Source organism: Periophthalmus magnuspinnatus, chromosome 24, assembly GCF_009829125.3.
Source record: "Periophthalmus magnuspinnatus isolate fPerMag1 chromosome 24, fPerMag1.2.pri, whole genome shotgun sequence".
In the NCBI taxonomy this organism is placed as follows: Eukaryota; Metazoa; Chordata; class Actinopteri; order Gobiiformes; family Gobiidae; genus Periophthalmus; species Periophthalmus magnuspinnatus.
In genome coordinates this window covers 10780083-10797816 of record NC_047149.1, presented here as the reverse complement: position 1 = coordinate 10797816, position 17734 = coordinate 10780083, and the positions used below count along the sequence as shown (strand labels likewise).

The following is a 17734-nucleotide window of genomic DNA, read 5'->3' as shown; positions in this document are numbered from 1 at the left end:
ATAAAAAATAAATAAATAAATAATAAAAATAATAATAAAATAAAATAAAACTTCAAATTCAAATTAATAAAAATCTGAATGTTCACCTTAACCTCTAACCCTAGGGATAAAGTGTGTCGCAAGGAATGATGGGAAAATAGATGCAATAAAGGCGAAATGGTGACAGAATGAATTGTGAGGAAAAAATAAATAAAATAAAAATGAAAAAAAATGAAAAATGAAAAAATTATAAATAAAAAATTTAAAAAAATAATAAAAATAAATAAATAAATAAAATAAAACGTCAAATTCAAATTAATAAAAATCTGAATGTTCACCCTAGCCTCTAACCTGTCATTCACTACATAGGCCTGCAGTATTTAGCAAAGTCTATACGCAGTTCAACTTTCAGGTCATGTGACTTTTAGGTCTGAGTGAAAAAAAACTTTCTTCACTGTGATAAAACCTGATTTCTTTCATAAATAATGGGCAAATTGGTCCGGCACACAAGCATTTACAGACAAATAATAATAACCGTACACGTGAAATAGCAGCGAAATGGGTGGACAGACAGGGACTTACTGGTGCAGGCCACAGAGGGCGGGTCAGACAGCGCACGGTAGTATCCATCCTCACAGTCACACCTCCAGGACCCCTCACGGTCGTTGAAGCTGTGGGCGGGGCATCTGGAGCACTGCAGGTCCTGGGATGAAGACTTGTAGAATCCACGTCCGCAGGCTGCACACACGAGGGATATGAAGGTCAAAATACATACAATTTTTATGTTTGTGCTTGATGACATAGTGGTTAACCATATGACCACACAGCCGTAAGGTCCCAAGTTTGATTCTTAGACTGGTCTTTGTTTTGGGTTTTCATGTTGTCTCTGTTTTTACTACTATTTTGGGGCTCCTAACGCAGAATAAGTTAATCCTCCTAACTTACTGTACACTTTTGATACCGCAATGACAAAGAACACTCTTTTTAGACTATATAATGTAATTTTATACACAAAAAGTACAGGTAGTTTCTTTCATCTTACTATGCAGTGTTAGATTAGCCCTGGTATAAATAAAAACATCGACAAATATTCAAGAAATTTCCTGTTTGTGTCATTTTTTTCAGCATCAATCATCAATTCTTATCTGTGAACGCTCCAGCTGGGTTGCTTCACTGGCAATTAGGAATGGGTCAAATGCAGAGGACATGCCCTAAATGAAGGTGTACCTCAACAAGAGCATCTAGCCACTTCCGAGCAGCAGGCACAGAATGTTTTTTTGCACCTCTGCCCTATCCCGCCACGCACACAAAAATGACCCCAAAAATACAAGCAATCCCACTTTAATCTAACCTATCCTTGTAGTAAGTAGAACGCAATTTCGTTGACCAACCGCTTCTGTGGTAGCCTCCAGCATTCATCAAAGAAATTCAATGCACCCCGCTAAACTAAGTCACCCTTACTAAACCGAACTAACAAAACATAAAAATTGCAAAATGGAATAGCGGTTATTTATTTATGTATCTTCCAAATTTCCTCAAAACTACCTTCTCCCGATATCTTTTGTGTTGTTGATTTGGTTCAGCAGCCAATCGTCAGCCTCCAGTCAATCACCTGTGGCATTGTGCAAACGGGACCTCTCACATCGCACCTGGTTCCCCATCACGCGGAGGGCAAGACTCAACAAACTCTAATCTATGGAGCCGCCGCGGTGCCTTCCAACAAAATGAACCTCCCAGGGCCCTAGCAACAGGTCCCGACTGCACGCAAAACCCAACCTTAAAAGAAATACGCGCTCAGACTACACACAGATAAGAGTACATATCTCGCATCGTCTATCTGGGATCTGCAGCTAAACAAAGCGACCCAGTATTTAATCAAAAAAGACTTATCTCGTCCTGTGTGGCGGAGAATGTGACAGAACGTAAACCCGTGAGTAGAGTGAGAGTTTAAAGTGTTATAGTAAACGCGTGTTCTTTAGATTCAAGTGCGCTAATCCGTAATGACGGGTTGTGTGTGTGTGCGAACCAAAACGAAGTCTGTGCAAAGCTGCAATCTAGGAAGCCATTTTGATAACAATGTGAGAGAAGTGTCAAATTGTGCCCAAAATACATTTTTCATGAGACATAGGAGGGACGGGCGAATTGGCAGCGAGAATATATACATAGGTTCTGTCAAACAATAGGTTGAGATGTTTTTCGGTTGCTGGCGTAAAGCTGGAAACATGTCAAAGTTTTCAAAGCAAGAATATGTATAAAAAGTTTGTTTATAAGCAATAAATACATATAAATTGTACTGATACGCTGAGTTTAATCAATCCTGACTAAAAATAGCATTGGCAGTGACTTCATAAAACTGCATTTTCTCCAAGACTCAGTCAAATCAGACAAAAATACAAAATCGTTAATACATACACTTCCATTTGAATGTATATATACTTACAGATAAAAAATGCTTGTATCATGGTCAATTTTACTCTCTTAAAAAGATGAAAAACAGTTTGCAGTGGTCCAAAGTTATTCCATATGCAATCAGAGCATCCTAATTATTCACCATGATGAGTTTATAAGTGCTTTAACTACTCCTACTCTCAAAGACCAGATCTAAGTTTTTTTCCGTGATGGTATAGCTAACATCAACTAGGATGCTAATGAAAACTTCATGATTATCGGACAATAACATGCATATTTTGACCTAATGAGTTGTGTATAGATAAAACAGTTAAAAAGATACAATTACAGATAAAAAAAAAACAAAAACGATTGTATCATGGTCAATTTTAGTCTCTTAAAAACATGAAAAACAGTTTGCAGTGGTCTAAAGTTATTCCTCACTTGCCTTATGCATTATTCACCATGATGAGTTCTAAGTGCGCTGACTACTCCTACTCTCGTTTTTGATGGTGTATCGAACAACAACTAGGATGCTAATGAGAACATCATGATTATCGGACAATAACATGCTTTCTATATGGATAAAAACAGCACGCAGCGGACTTATTTTGACCTCATGAGTTGTTTATAGAATATACTGTATGTGTACAACGAAAAAAATCTGGTACATGTACTTAAAATTAAGTACTTTCGATTAGCTGAGATAAACTGGTAAAAGATACAAGAAAAACAAAAGTATTCCTTCTTTTTAACTGCTGAGTTGAAATTCCGAACAGTCCAAATATGTCAAATTCCCAGTTAACTACAACATTCCCGCCCTGTCAGTGTTACGCGTTAATTTCATCTCCACATGGTTTTCCATCTGGAGGAATCCCAGCATTACTAAAAGGTGTGGGTTTCCCCTGTTTTTGCCACTTCAAAGCCCTGCCATGTTCCATTCATCACACAGCAAACAGGGACTCCAGCTACCAGGAGCATTTCTCAAAACGGAAAGGATTTGTACCACCACACACTGGAGCTTTGACTTTTTCCAGATGGTCACTGAACACAAGGCAGAGCAGCCAGTCAGTGGACACGCCGGCCTTATCCCGTCTCTCCTCAACCTGCATGTATACACGGAAAGACTACTGCTGATAACGTTAGTCAAACTACGGTATCTCAAAGCGCCTCCCTCCCTCTGCAGCCCTGGTCAGTTGAAGATTGTATGACCTTGTTTAAACTGCGCTAGCTCCATGTCTGGTTTCACATTCTGATAAGCCTGTGTATATAGAGGAGTGGGGGGTTCTGCGTAGGCTACTCAATCTCTTGTCGCTTACAGACAAGAGCAAACAAAGTGATTCTTACCGACAAACCTGTACGCTGCATGAATGCCTGGATATTTTATAATACATGGACTTAAACCCCCCAATTTTTTTATTTTTTTTTATAAAACGCCTGACGAAAATTGATCTCAGTTCAAGCAGAATCTGGGTCTGAACTCTTTGGAATAGAAACAAAAGGCTGGGCTCCGTGTGAAGATGAGGCTCTAGTTTTGGCCTCTGCTGTCTGGTCTACTCTCTTTATAAGCGCTATTTTTGAAGCAGGATATACTGGTACAGAGGAATACTGCAATAAACGATAATACTGGAAATACTTTATGCCACTGACACAATAACAATACTGCAAGATAATCCCCGTAAACCAGTTTTAAACAGACAAGCTTATTAAAAGGCCTGAGCTGCAACAAATACATAACAGAATGAACCATAGACGTCGCTTATTTAGCCTCAAATGTTCTTCTATTAAAACAAAAATACCCCAAATCTCCCCACTTTTGCAAAGAAACTGCACACACGATACATCTTGAGCCCCATAAAATGTTGTTCCAGGTTTCATATACTCAACGATAACTTGATATAGTAATTATTGTGACAGACTTCGCAATAAATCTATTTTTAAACCATGACTGTGTCCTTTGTTTGTGTTTTTTTTTGGGGGGAGGGGCTTATAGTGTGTATAGCTAGTGCTAATTCTCAACTCAACTGTCCCTAGTTGGGCTTTTTCCCACACAAAACAGTTCCATAAAGTTTAAAAGCACAATCTTAAAGCGCTTATTTACAAGAGTAAGTAGGGGTAAAGCTGCTGTTGGGAGGTAAAGATTTACAGACAGTAGATGAGGATTTGTTGGGTCCTTTTTCACAGCCGAAGCCGTGATTTGAAATAAAGTTAAAAAGTCCGTGCAGAATTCATATTAAAGTTTTTTTTGTGCGTATGGCATTAAAAGTGCTCCTGAATAACCCCAGAATGATAACACGCCATCGCCCGTGTCATCACCGTATCATCACAGTCTGTTCCGCTTCTGTTGTACCTGTGCACTGCCTCGACTGTCATTTCAAAGTCACAGGCGATAGAGGAAGACATGAGCGTTTGACCTCCCAACAGTTTGAAACTTAAACGTGAATTATAGAGAATTTGATGAATTCTCAGATGGGTCCTTCCAGCCAAAGTAGAAAGGTCAAAACCAGCACCAGTTTGGGGGACAACCTGGTACGACTTGGCTTTCACATAGCACATGTTTATCATCTACCGGCTCAGTTACCAGGCTTGGCAACTGCACAGGGCACATTTTCTTTGATATATGGTGTGTAATTATGGTCCTTTTGCCTTGACTGTCTGTGTGTGTCCTGCAGTAATAAAGTTCTTTAACGAAACATCTGTCTACAGCTCACTGAGGAGTACCTGGAGGAGGCTCAGAGGCAGCAGGAGATGAGGTCTTGAACTGATTTCAGTCTTTTACAAACCAGCCCGTGACGTGGGGAGACCTGAGTGTGTACAAAGCTCGCCTACCTGCCTTTGCGGTTTCTAATCCCTCGCCTCCAAAACATCCTCAGTCCCGTTCATAGGGCACCAGTACACCAGCCCACTGCCCATCAGGCTCCTATAGAATTGTGTGAAGCCCTGGTGAGGATCGGGTGCCCATCTCTTCAAAAGCTCACCCATCTAAGGCCAGCAGTCCTGATCCTATGTTATCCCTGGATCCCCCTTCTGGACCAAACAAACATTGCCAAAAGAGCAACTGCTGTGAAAAAGTTATATAAGATGCCCATTTCGATACTCAAAGAAGCAAAACACTAAATTCTTTGAGCTGCTGCAGAATGACAATTGGTAATGATCTTTTAACGACTATAAAGCAAATATGTACTATAATTATAAAAGAAACAATGGCATAAATGTACAATCGCACTCTGTTTTTGACCATACAGGAAGATGATGTGTGCACTGGACATTCTACCGAGCCTGATCATACATCATCTGTGTGTCCTGCACTGCTGTGGACAGTCTGGCTCTTCTCTACCTCCATCTGCAGAAAAACATGGCCCCTAAGGTGACAGCTCAAGCCCTGATTCTGACGCTGGAACAGAGAACAAAGACCTATATTAAGGAAAGGATCAAAGTGGCCCTGGGCTGCCTGGTCCAAAACTGTAACTATGGACAAGTGGTGACTGCACTGCTGAACACAGGACATGTGAAAGCTGCACATTCACCTCACCTGTTCAGACTGTCCTACCTTTTGTAACCAATCACACATCTTTTATCAATCAGTTTTTTTGTAATGTGTTATTGTATTTGTATGTTTTTATCTAATTTTTATCTTGTTCAGTGTCCTTGGGTGTTTTGAAAGGCGCTTATAAGTAAAATGCATTATTATTATTATTATTATTATTATTATTATTACATTCCTCCTTCCACACTCTCTTTATATACAGAGCTTTAAACACACTTTGTTTCCTCAGGCACTCCTCCATCTACAGTATATGAGGAACATTTATTTATTTATTATTTATCGAGATGTCTAAGATGAAACTAACTCATTGTTTTCTCGCAGATATGAGAAATGGAGGATCCTCAAGACTTTTGCCCATGTTCCTGCGTTCCCGAGGATGTGTAAAGATTTGATCCAAGCAAGAAGAAAAAATGCAAAATTACACATGGACATTTGCTGTGAGGCTGCACCAAGCACAACCAAACCTCGACATGCCAGACTGTAGCAGTACAACTTTTATAAATACTGTGAAAAAAACGGCAACATCGTAGCCTTCATGTGTAAATAAAGCAATCTGCAAATGCAAAATGCTAAGAAATGCATTATTATTTATTTTTGGAATCTGTATTGTTGATCTATGGACATTTTTTAAAATAAATAAAGCCAGCAGATTAATTCAGTATTATAATATCATAGTTTTGGAAAAAAAAAATTTTTGTGTGTTAATATTTCAAATTCCGAAAACAGCCAAATGCTCAAATGTTTGCTTACATTCAGCCAGTGAGACTTCAGGCTACTCCTACAAGCCAACTGTTGTTTTGCTTGCACATTTAAAAGTTATTCAGATCATCAAAGTTATGTAATAAAAAACATGGGGGAAAACATTTTTATTTATTCCATCAGGTAAATATTTATCTGAATATTTGCTTAGCTCCTTAACAACCAAATCAACCAAACCAAAAACTATGGATATGAACTTGCTAGACTGAAGTGATCACGTAGCTTTGGTTGCCACGGTAATGTGTTAGCATCTGCAGCAATAAACAGGCCTAAAATGTTACTTTTTTTTAAATATGCTCATGGTCACATTTTCATATAGCGCTTTTCATCCTTCAAGGCAGTTATAGCACTTTACATCAAGGAACCACTCACCCATTCACACACACATTCACACAGTGTACGCAGACACTGAGAGCCAGAGAGAGTTAAGTGTCTTGCCCAAGGACACAACGACAGCATTCATCTGTGGATCTGTGGATCAGTAGATGTGACCACTCAATCAACTGAGCTGCAGTCGCCTTCTTACTGTTTTATGTTTTATTTTAGTAGCGGATGTTTTTAAGGTTACTTCTACTAGCACGTTAACTTACCCAAAAGATGTTCCTCACCTTAACATGATCCTGTTCCTTAACCAAACTTAACCAAACCCAAACTTAACCCTAACCATGACCATTTCCCCAACACTTCGAATAACCAATCGCACAGACTGTCCATCCCGACCCAACATTCTTCACAATAACTACAAAACCCCAAAAAATACTCCGTCAACCACCCCCTGCCCATCCCACCTGCCCCTTTCCCCCTTCACAAACAACAAACAACCCCGCCCTCCGGTCAATGCGTTTACAAGGAGGCAGGTGCGTTGTTTTTGATTTACTGCCTCAGCCTTCACTGGAACAACATAGGGCCTAATGCACTTAATGAATTGAAACCCCATTGAATCAGTGTTGTGTCTATAGACCTCTAACACATTGACCGCACAGTCCAATAGCAGAGATGAAAACACAAAAAAGTCCATGTAATGCATTTCATCTGTTGAGCAAGATAATTGGTATTGGCTAATCTAATAGAGCCAAAACTTGCTATAGTAATGTACGATCTCCAAATTGAAAAGAGATGTACCTGATGTTTACTGTTTTAAAATGTGAAAAGCAGCACTACCTTTAGATCATCTGATGTGGTTTGCAACAGTCTAATTATTCACCACAATGAGTTTATAAGCGTGTTTCGCGACTTCCAGAGGCCACGTTTGCCATCACAGTAATGCTAACGACAACTAGCATGCAAAGCTCACACCTCCTGATTCTCAGAAGTGCAAATGCTGGCCTCAGTGAGCATCTTGTAGCACTTTTTTTTTTTTGTTTTAAATGGAAAAAATACTATTAGACAAAATTGTGGTACCAAAAAGACATTGGGATTAGAACAGAAACATCAAACTTTAACTGCAGACCAATCACTTTTCGGTTGACACTGATTCAGATTCACAGGTCACGACTGTTTTTTACTACAATAACTCAAGATGGTGAAGTAGCCGATAAATCCATATGTCCGTTTATGTGGTAGAGACAAGGACAGTTGGACACACTGAAGAGCTGTGGGTGAAAGTAGACAGACAAAGCAGCTTAAACTGTCTCCATTGTCAGCTAGTGTGGCTAACCCCGACACACAGAGACAAATACGTCAATAATCAATGCACACTCAATCAATTCTCCGTTCTGTGCATTTCAATTAGCAGTTGGGCTAGCCTGGAAATGCACTGACAGCGCATCACTGTTCATCTTCATTAGACAGACTTTTTGTGTCTTTTTAATGTATCTGACATCAACAATACATAGTGGTATAGGGCAAATTGTACAGAGGAGAAGAAATGCAGAAGATGTAGGGTCAGTTTTTATCGTGTGTACTTTTTCTTTGCACTACTGGGAACATTTTTGGTTATTTTTTGACTATATGATCAGATTTAAGCCATAAAAGGTTGAATTAATAACTTCTACGACTCATTAGAGATGCAAACTATGTACTAAAGTGGTTCATTCTGCTGTTTAGTTCATTGCCGCTCATAAATTTTAACAGTATTGTAAATTTTGAAAATAGTTTTTGTGGTTTAAGTCTGCTCTTGGGTTTTTGTGTCTTGGGCATAAATTAGTTTCAATATTAACATTTACTGTCTACATTTTCTTCAGCGATATATATGGAACTTCGAAATTTGCAATCGTGACAGACCTAAATTCGATACTGGTGGATTTCGTGGCCATTCGTGTCAAATATCGATTCAGACGATATCCTTGTTGGACATTGATGTAATAAGACTGGTAACTGGTCATATTTGGCCCAGAAAGAAATTTTATTTACACAAAGTCGTTCTGTAGTTACTCTGTTGGATTGATTTGTCTTAAGTTATTTTTGAGAAGACGTCTGTGTAATCCCTCAGTCGTCCAGGTCTGATCCATGGTAAAAGTCAGTTAAATCTGTCAACTACAACTTTTTGTCCAGTTTATAGATTTAACTTTGGCTTTTACCTTATTTTATTTGTGATATCAGGTATTGGCCCTGTCCTGCAATCGGTATCAGAACTGAAAAATCTAGATTGGTGCATCCCTAGTGCAACGCCAAGACAAATTAATGTAGAAGTACGGTGTTAGCGTACAAGATCTACTGTTTGAAATGTTCTGTTTGAAGGTGCTTTATACCTTTTCCAGTTGGGATGTAAAAGTTTGTTTCCAAAGAGTAATCTCAATGTAATCGCTTTGACTGCAATGTTTCACAATATGCAAAGCAAGAACATCTCATGAGTACAAGCGGTTATGTTTTAAAAGAAATAGCTGAACTGATTTTTTTAAAACAGCAGTCAAACTCTTCAGACTAAATAGTCCTTGACGTTTTACAACACTCACTTAGCACGCATAATGCCTAAAAAATACAAACTTTTAAGGTTTAATTAAACTATAATCACTTAAATATGATGAAAGTGGAAGTGATCTGAAACATTTGGCCAAAGGCACTGATTGCGGCCATTTATAGTACTCAAATCAGCACAACCTGACATACCAGCTGACACAGGGCAAGTCCAGACTGCACCGCAAAACATTAGCGCTTCAGATGTGACAAGACCCCTCCCAGCACTGTACTGTATGTAGTTACATGAGAAGTGATCCCCGTCCCACGTCCCAGGCTCAAGTAAGAATTTTGTCTATAGTGTGAAATCGGGCCGCTGCAGGCTGAGATCACACAGACAGGTTTATTTATGATATTGGAAAATGAGTGGGTCCTCAGACAGTAGGAGAAAGTATGACATCCTAACAGTACAGCTATTTACCTTTTGTACAAGGCCGATACGTCTGACTGCAGTCATTTCAAACTCGATTTTGATTTGATACTCAGATTCCGATACCATGATGATACTTATTTAGACAAGGCATTTTCAGTATTAAACCATATTACTTTTTTTTACCATGTGGCCTTATATCTGTGTAATCCGTCAGTCGTCCAGTAGGTTCCATAGTGGTCCATGGGCTTATACTAGTCTATGTGTCTTATACTTGTTCTGATACAGCTCAAGATCATTCAAGCAATTCAGGAAAGGTTCATTTGTGTCCTGTGAATGTGACTTTTATTCGGGGTAATGACCGAAAGGACAAGATCGTGGATACAATTGGCCAAAATGAGTTTCCTCTGCAGGGTGGCTGGGCGCTCCCTTAGAGATGGGGTGAGGAGCTCAGTCATACGGGAGGAGCTCGGAGTAGAGGCGCTGCTCCTCCATGTCGAGAGGAGCCAGTTGAGGTGGCTCGGGCATCTATTCCAGATGCATTCTGGACTTTTAATATTTAAATAAAATAAATACTCAAATAAATATCTAGTTTCGGTACTACTGTTTGATTTTCGATACTTTTGAAACCCCTATTAATATGTGATATAAGGATGTATAGACGTTTGTTGGGTCTAAATGCAACAGCATCAGTGTCTTGTTCAAAAATGTACAGTTCTTTGCACTGTTTTGTCAGGTGCATTACGTTTTTAACATTAAACGTGTCAAGAGGTAAGATCTGAGTAGAGGCAAGCTTGCTCACGGTAAGAATGCAAGTTTTTTTTAAAGTTTAATTCACAGACTGTACATATAAATGGACGTAGCTAGCCGCCAATAGGAAGTGGTCATGGGCCCGCTCCTGGCTCGATCAACAGGTAGCAACAAGTTTGACCACTGGTGCGGGCGGGAAGGGGCATTACCTTCAACAGCCTGACTCCAGATTGGCTCTTTGGTTGCTATGATACTCGAGGTCGGAACTCGGCTCCAAATTCGCCCCAATAACCGCTAGTCGATGAGCTTCATTTGACAGGACCACGTCACACTCACTTAGTCCACCTCTTTTAACAGTCTACGGTTTAATCTGATACTATGGAATGAATAGTATCTCCATGGAGACAAGTAGGTGGCAGTTCCTCCTACTAAAATACGGTAATTGTACTACTAAAGTCAAATTTAAAACATGTTATAAAGAAATACATGATGAGATTATAACATGGGCAGCAAACTGATGCCAGTAGCTACTTGTTCAAAAATCAAATTGCTATATTTAAATCCCCCACAAGGAATTCTAGACAAAGCTAAAAAATATATAAAAATAAGTTCTTGAATTCAATACCAGAAGATTACAAAAACCACACCACAATATAAACACCAGTATAATGCATAACAGCGCCACAAAGGCTGTCAACCATCCTCTTGTGCCCAACCCGGCTCCTTATCTCTCTCGCACAAAAGCAAAGCAATTCCTCAATTTTTACAAGATTTTTGCTTTTTTGAGTTGAGCGTTTTAACATTCTTGAACACCATCCAACTCCTCCCCGGCTCTTTAGACCAGAGAAGAGAGAGCAGTAGACAGACTTCGAGCTTTGACAAATGACAAATCTCCAGTTGGTCAATAATTATATTCTTTGTCTTAGTTTTAGTTCACTTTTTCTTGTGGCTAATCTGGTGTTTTTTGCTGACGGACAGGATTCTGAATTTGACCTTTCCCATTTCTGTGTAATCTGCGGCTTCTATGGGAGATGATGTATTGTTGTCTTATCATCACTGACTAATGGTGTTAATATGCCGGAGCCAGCAAAGTAAATGGGGACTGGGTTCTTTCACATTAATGGAAAACATGCCAAATTTATAGACCGTATATAAAAATGGACATAGCTAATCTACTAGCCGCTGTGTTCCATCAAAACCCTCTATCAATCGCCCCTCTCTCCGTAAATGCTGCTGTAAAAACTCGTCACTTTGGTCTTAAAATGTCCGTATTAACCCACTCTACATGATCCTGCTGCTTTTATTTCACTATTCTGTCCATAAATCAAGATGTGAACATTAACAACAGACATATCAGCCTGAAGTTGCCCGTTTAAATGCTTTGATTAGGCTGATGTCCTCTCTTGACAGCAGAGGAGAGTGAAGGAAGATGGCTAACTACCTATAATGTGAGCAGAAATAAAGAAAATTTGAATTTGAAATCAGAATTAAAAGTTAAAAGTTTATCGAACCTGGATCGCAATTTCGATTTGTATCACAATTCATGCACTCTTTCATCTTTATATACCTTTTGGATGGCTAAAGATGACTTAAGACGCACGCTGCTTCTGAAATATCACCTTTAACAAACTACCGTAGATTTTCGATACTACAGGATAGAACCGATACTCAACTAATTCTGATACCACCATGACAATAAAAATCTCAGTTAGATATTATATGTGTGTAACTCCTGAGTCGTCCAGGTCGGTTCCATAGTGGTCCATGGGCGTATAGTAGTCTGTGTGTTTTATATTTGTTTGGATACAGTCTCTGATTTTCGATACTTTGGATAACCTCATTACTTAACCAAACAGAATGACTGAGTTTCTGCTTTTACTGAAGAAACCTAATAATAACTTGGATAAAAGACAGAGAAATATAAGCTTAAGTTGAATGTAGAGCCTGTACTGTATCAAGGTGAAGCTAAACATAAGAATCCCTGTCTTCCATTAAAGGTACAGTAAATAGGCTTCATTAGTTCATAGCCTCGCATTCAGCCAAGGCCACTGTACTCATTAGAAGCATTTAATCCACAGGCTGGTCCTGGAAGAACACAACAAACTTTCTGTACGAGCGTACGTCCGCACCAAGGCCCTGTATCAAAAGTACCACTGTTACCTTGGCGAAGCTTTTGAACACCGAAATCCCCAAGTAATAAACCAGCTAATCATTACTTCGAAAATGTTCGCAGTTTTTCTTCTTCTTTCTTTCTAGAGTTCAGAAAGGATGTGATTTTCTTGGTAATATAATAGAAAGTCTGATAGATTGCTGTTATACTTTCGCAATGAACATTTTAGTACTCTCTGCTCCCGGATGTGTATGGTAAACTAAATCGTATTTAAGCCGAGTTACATGTCAGATCTGTGGAGAGGTGATCCCGCTCAGTTTTTTCAAGGTACGTCTTAGTGTAGCATTAGCGTAGAATATAATGATTTTGACTTTAGCGAACTCTACTGACTGATTACTGGTCTTATTCATTCAAAAGTGTGAATAATAAAGCTGCCAGATTCATCGCAATCAAATCAAAATCTCTATTTGAATGGACATAATTAGCAAATCGTAAATTTCCTCCACAAACAACAAAACATCCTGTTCAAAGCTGCTAATCTTGTAGTTTAGATCTGTGCAAACATGTCCTGTATTAGTTTGTCAGTTCATATTTCAGTTTTTATGTCCATTTAAACGTGAACTTTGAACAAGATCTTATTATTAAAACACAACTCACAAATCGAATCGCGATGCTTGACGGAAAAAACCCCAGTTAGATATTATATGTGTCGTCCAGGTAGGTTCCACAGTGGCCCATAGACGTATACTAGTCTATGTCGTCTTATATTTGTTCGGATACATTATAACATTATTCAGGAAAAGGTTCATTTCTGTCCAGTGAATGTGACTTTTTTAGTATCAATACTTGCTCAAATGACTATCCAGCTTCGATGCAAGTTTTAGTATCAGTGAGTATCTGATTTTCAATACTTTTGACAACCAACCCTAGTAGGAAATACCTTATGAACTGCTCACTCTCTCCTTCCCTCTCCCCCTCCCTCCACCTCTTCCCACATGTCTACTCTGATTAGGTGTGGAGGCCGCCCCGTTGCTGCTGCTTCTAAAGGGGGAAAGAATGCTCGCCGGTGGAGCTGAGCGGGCAGCAGATAGCACCCCATTAGACTGATAAAGGCGGCGAGGGAGGGGCTGGACAGAAACAGTGTAAGGGGTGGTCCAAAGGGTCTGGTTATAATCATGTTTCAATGTGTTCTGTGAAGCTGCTCCAGTACTGTCCTGTGTAGCATCCAAGCATGATCTCAACTCTATCCTGTCCACAGATGAACAGCATGTGGTAGAATTCAAAGTTTTTGGACAAACACTGCAATCTGATATTTGCAAAAAGTCCACAATATGTATTTTATAAGCTTCCAGCGGGAGCCTTGAACTCAATCCTAACCACCAGAAAGAGCAGACAAGGGTTGAAAGTAAATAGGGGGCATTATGCGAAATCATATTTTTGGAGCTTTCTACCATGTATTAACGTTTCCTCATCAAAAAAAACATATCCAAAGTTTGAGTAATCTAGCGATATCTCCTGGGCCTTAAATGAAACCTCATTATGGTTTGTAGTACGATCCTATCCAACGCTCGGACCGCAAGAATACATCAGCTATGCTCCTACAAGACAAATTTCCATAAATATACAAAAGCATGATACAAAACTGTACACTACAACTTCGCACGTCTGATGTAATGTGCAGTAGTAGTAGTAGAATACACACTGATTGTAAATGTTAGCTAAATGTCTAAATAATTGTACCCTTTTAAATTGCAATTACAACTCAAACATCTCATTACCTGTTCTGTCTTATCGCTTAGCAACCCCAATACACAAATAAATACATATAATGTCAAAAAGGAGCTACGGCAAACACCATCCAACCACACACACTGTAATAGCTCTACCTACGACTTCACAATTCTGGAAAAAAATAAGTATTGCGTTTTGGTTTAGATTTGCGGTATGTTGTAAAAGTAGAATTCTGTTCAAACTACACATTAACACATCTGGGAGTATTAACAGACTGAAATCTGATACTGATGAACTGATAAACCAACACAACAGTTCCATTCATTTCAGAAGATGTTTTTGAGGTCTAAACTACAGGTTAGGGTTGCCAAAACTTCGGAAATCAGATACTATTCGATATTAAAATGAGTATCGAAACTAGATACTTTCAACAAGTAAAAAAATCATGTTTGGAATAATCTTGAGCTGCATCAGAACAAGTATAAGACCACAAACGATAGTATACACCCATGGACCACTACGGAACCTACCCGGACGACTGAGGGATTACACACCACATCGAAATATACAAGAAAAGTACTACAATTTAATGTTGAAAATCACATTCTATTGTCTAAATGAAGTGTTTTTTATATCACCGTGGTATCGTAATCTGCATTGAGGATTGAGTCTATTCCTTCGTATCAAAATCGAGCATGGTACAACTGTTCTGACGCTATTCGCCAACTGACAATAAAAAATCACATACACTCTGAAGAGCGTTTGGTCATGTCAAACGAACAATCAGATAGGAGGAGAAGACACATCTCTGTAACTCCCCACACCCAAGCCGACTGCTAATATGGCCGCATTCTGCACCGGGCATTGTATAAAAGAAGCACACCTCGGATGTTTCGACAGCCATGAAATTGTATTTAAAGAACCTACTCCTGCTTTCTATTGGGCGGGCTTCACTTTGGGATGGGGGCGTGTGGTGCGGACCATGACGCTATGTTATGACTATAAAGGAGATTGTCAATAGCAAAAGCGCAGTCTATTTGGAGTGCGTTATGGCGCCGAGGGCCGATGATTAGATGTGACTTATGCTCTGTGTGCTCCAGTGCAGACATCCATCCAGCTGTGTAATGTGCTGAACCTGTGTGTTGTGCTCGTAGAGTTTAGTGATGTGTCAAATGTGAAAGCCATTGTTTCCGCATAATTGTGAATGAGAAATCAGTATTGTCGTTGCTAGCAAATACACAGCATACATTGTAGTGCTGGATTAGCATTTAGAACATATGTGTGTACCTGATTGGTTTCTAACTTTACCGGGGCTTCATAAACAACGCTGTTTTGTGGGCTCTTGCTTTGACGAAACTGAGAGATTTAACTTCCCGTTGGGGTTGTCAAAAGCATCAAAAAACAGATATTGATCGATTGTAAAACTAGTATCGAAACTAGATACTTATTTTACCAGGTATTGATACTAAAAAAAATCAGATTAGCAGGACAGAAATGAACCTTTCCTGAATTGGAATGATCTTGAGCTGTATCAGAGCAAGTTTAAGACCACATAGACTAGGATACATCTATGGACCATTCTGGAACCTACTACCACAGTACTGGTTAAAGCAGAGGTGCCCAAACTTTTTTTTAAGGGGCATATCTCAAAATATATATAAGGGGCATATAAAATATATATACCACACTGCATTGATCACCACAGACCGGTGATCAATGCAGTGCGGTGCTTTATACACAGTTTTGACAGAGCCGCTGTTTATTAATAAGGCTTGAAACACATTCATTTTAGTTGCATTTCACAATGCAATGTGATGTTTGAGGTTATAGTGGTAGAAATAGTTTAATTTGCTGTTAAAAGTACTGCTTATGATCACTTGAGCCAGTTCAGCAGCCTGAGGGCCAATAAAAACTATTCTGAGGGCCGCATTTGGCCCCCGGGCCATAGTTTGGACAGCCCTGGGTTAAAGTAATAAAACAAATTTATGATATTTGATGTATTCTATATCTAAGACAATCCGGGAGACAGGTGACATATTGATACAGCACCCATCAATGTTGATACTGCCAGCTCCCATTGGGCACCGCAGTTTTCTGACATAGAAATCAGCAGACTTTTATTTAATTGTTTTAAATGAATATCGTGATTTAAAATGTAATACTTATAACATAATGATCCACGGGTGTCATGGTTTATAACTGTACAGCAGACACAAGCGCAGGTCTTCTTTAATAATTTATAATTTAGCTTTTGGTGTCCCTCGAATAACTTAAGGGCCTCTATATGTGCAAAGCCTATTAATATTTTGACCAGCAAACCCCTTCCCACTGCAGCATAACACACAATTTGATAAAAAACTGGTACACAAGGCTTAAAAATACTACTATCTTTGACTTGTCCAGTAAAGTTATTTCCAACGAGCTGTGGTCAAGGCCTGAGGTGCTTTCCTGGGAAGATGATTTGGGAACAGTGAGAAAAACTAGAGCCGAGTGTATTTTTCAAAGCCAAAGGACAGAGCCAATTGATCTGATCTCACAGCTCAATGTGGACTGTTGTAGCAGCGCAGGTTCAGACAAATCACGAACACCTGAAGGAAGACGCTGCCTGGGTTATTTATGAAGCCTCTGCACTGAGCTGGAACGCTTTGGTGCCAGAGTTGTGTAATTTTTCAGCACATAAAGTCATCATATATTATTGTGCGGATTATATCTCGTACGCCTTTTTAAACAGAGGATTTCAAGAGTAACAAAGGAAACATAGGGTGAAAACTGCACTCTTGGGTACGCCACAGCCTGATTCAGAGTCGAGTCAGTGGTGGGAGATATATGTTCTGTAACACAGTATTAAACCCGCAGAGACAAAAAGATAAAGGATACAGTGCAGAACCATTAATAAAAAACAATGAACTAGAGATCGACCGATATGGGGTTTTTCATAGCCCATATCAGTATCAATTGTTCAGAATCCTGAGCTATACCCACCGATATTTTTTATTTATTATATCTTTAAATTATTGCAAGCTTATCCACAGCCCCTTTTTGTCCATAAATCTATGAGAGTTGTAGTTACATTTAATTCATTTGTGTTAATCGGCATGCGCTGGAGATTTAAGACTGAGAGCTGATACACTAAGAAGTGCAAATATCGGCCCAATATCGCCCAACCGATACATCATTCTATCTCTACAATAGTAAATTTCCACCA

The 17734-nt window shown here is 39.2% G+C and overlaps 1 protein-coding gene across 2 annotated transcripts in view; it reads right to left on the bottom strand.

The window, feature by feature from the left end:
* The window catches only part of epha7 (eph receptor A7), a 127568-nt gene that overhangs the window by 91238 nt on the left and 18596 nt on the right, over positions 1 to 17734 (bottom strand). For both annotated transcript variants that reach the window (XM_033990808.2, XM_033990809.2), the window contains exon 4: positions 562 to 717. In XM_033990808.2, coding sequence (XP_033846699.1) covers positions 562 to 717 — 156 coding nt within the window. The remainder of the gene's footprint in view (positions 1 to 561; positions 718 to 17734) is intronic.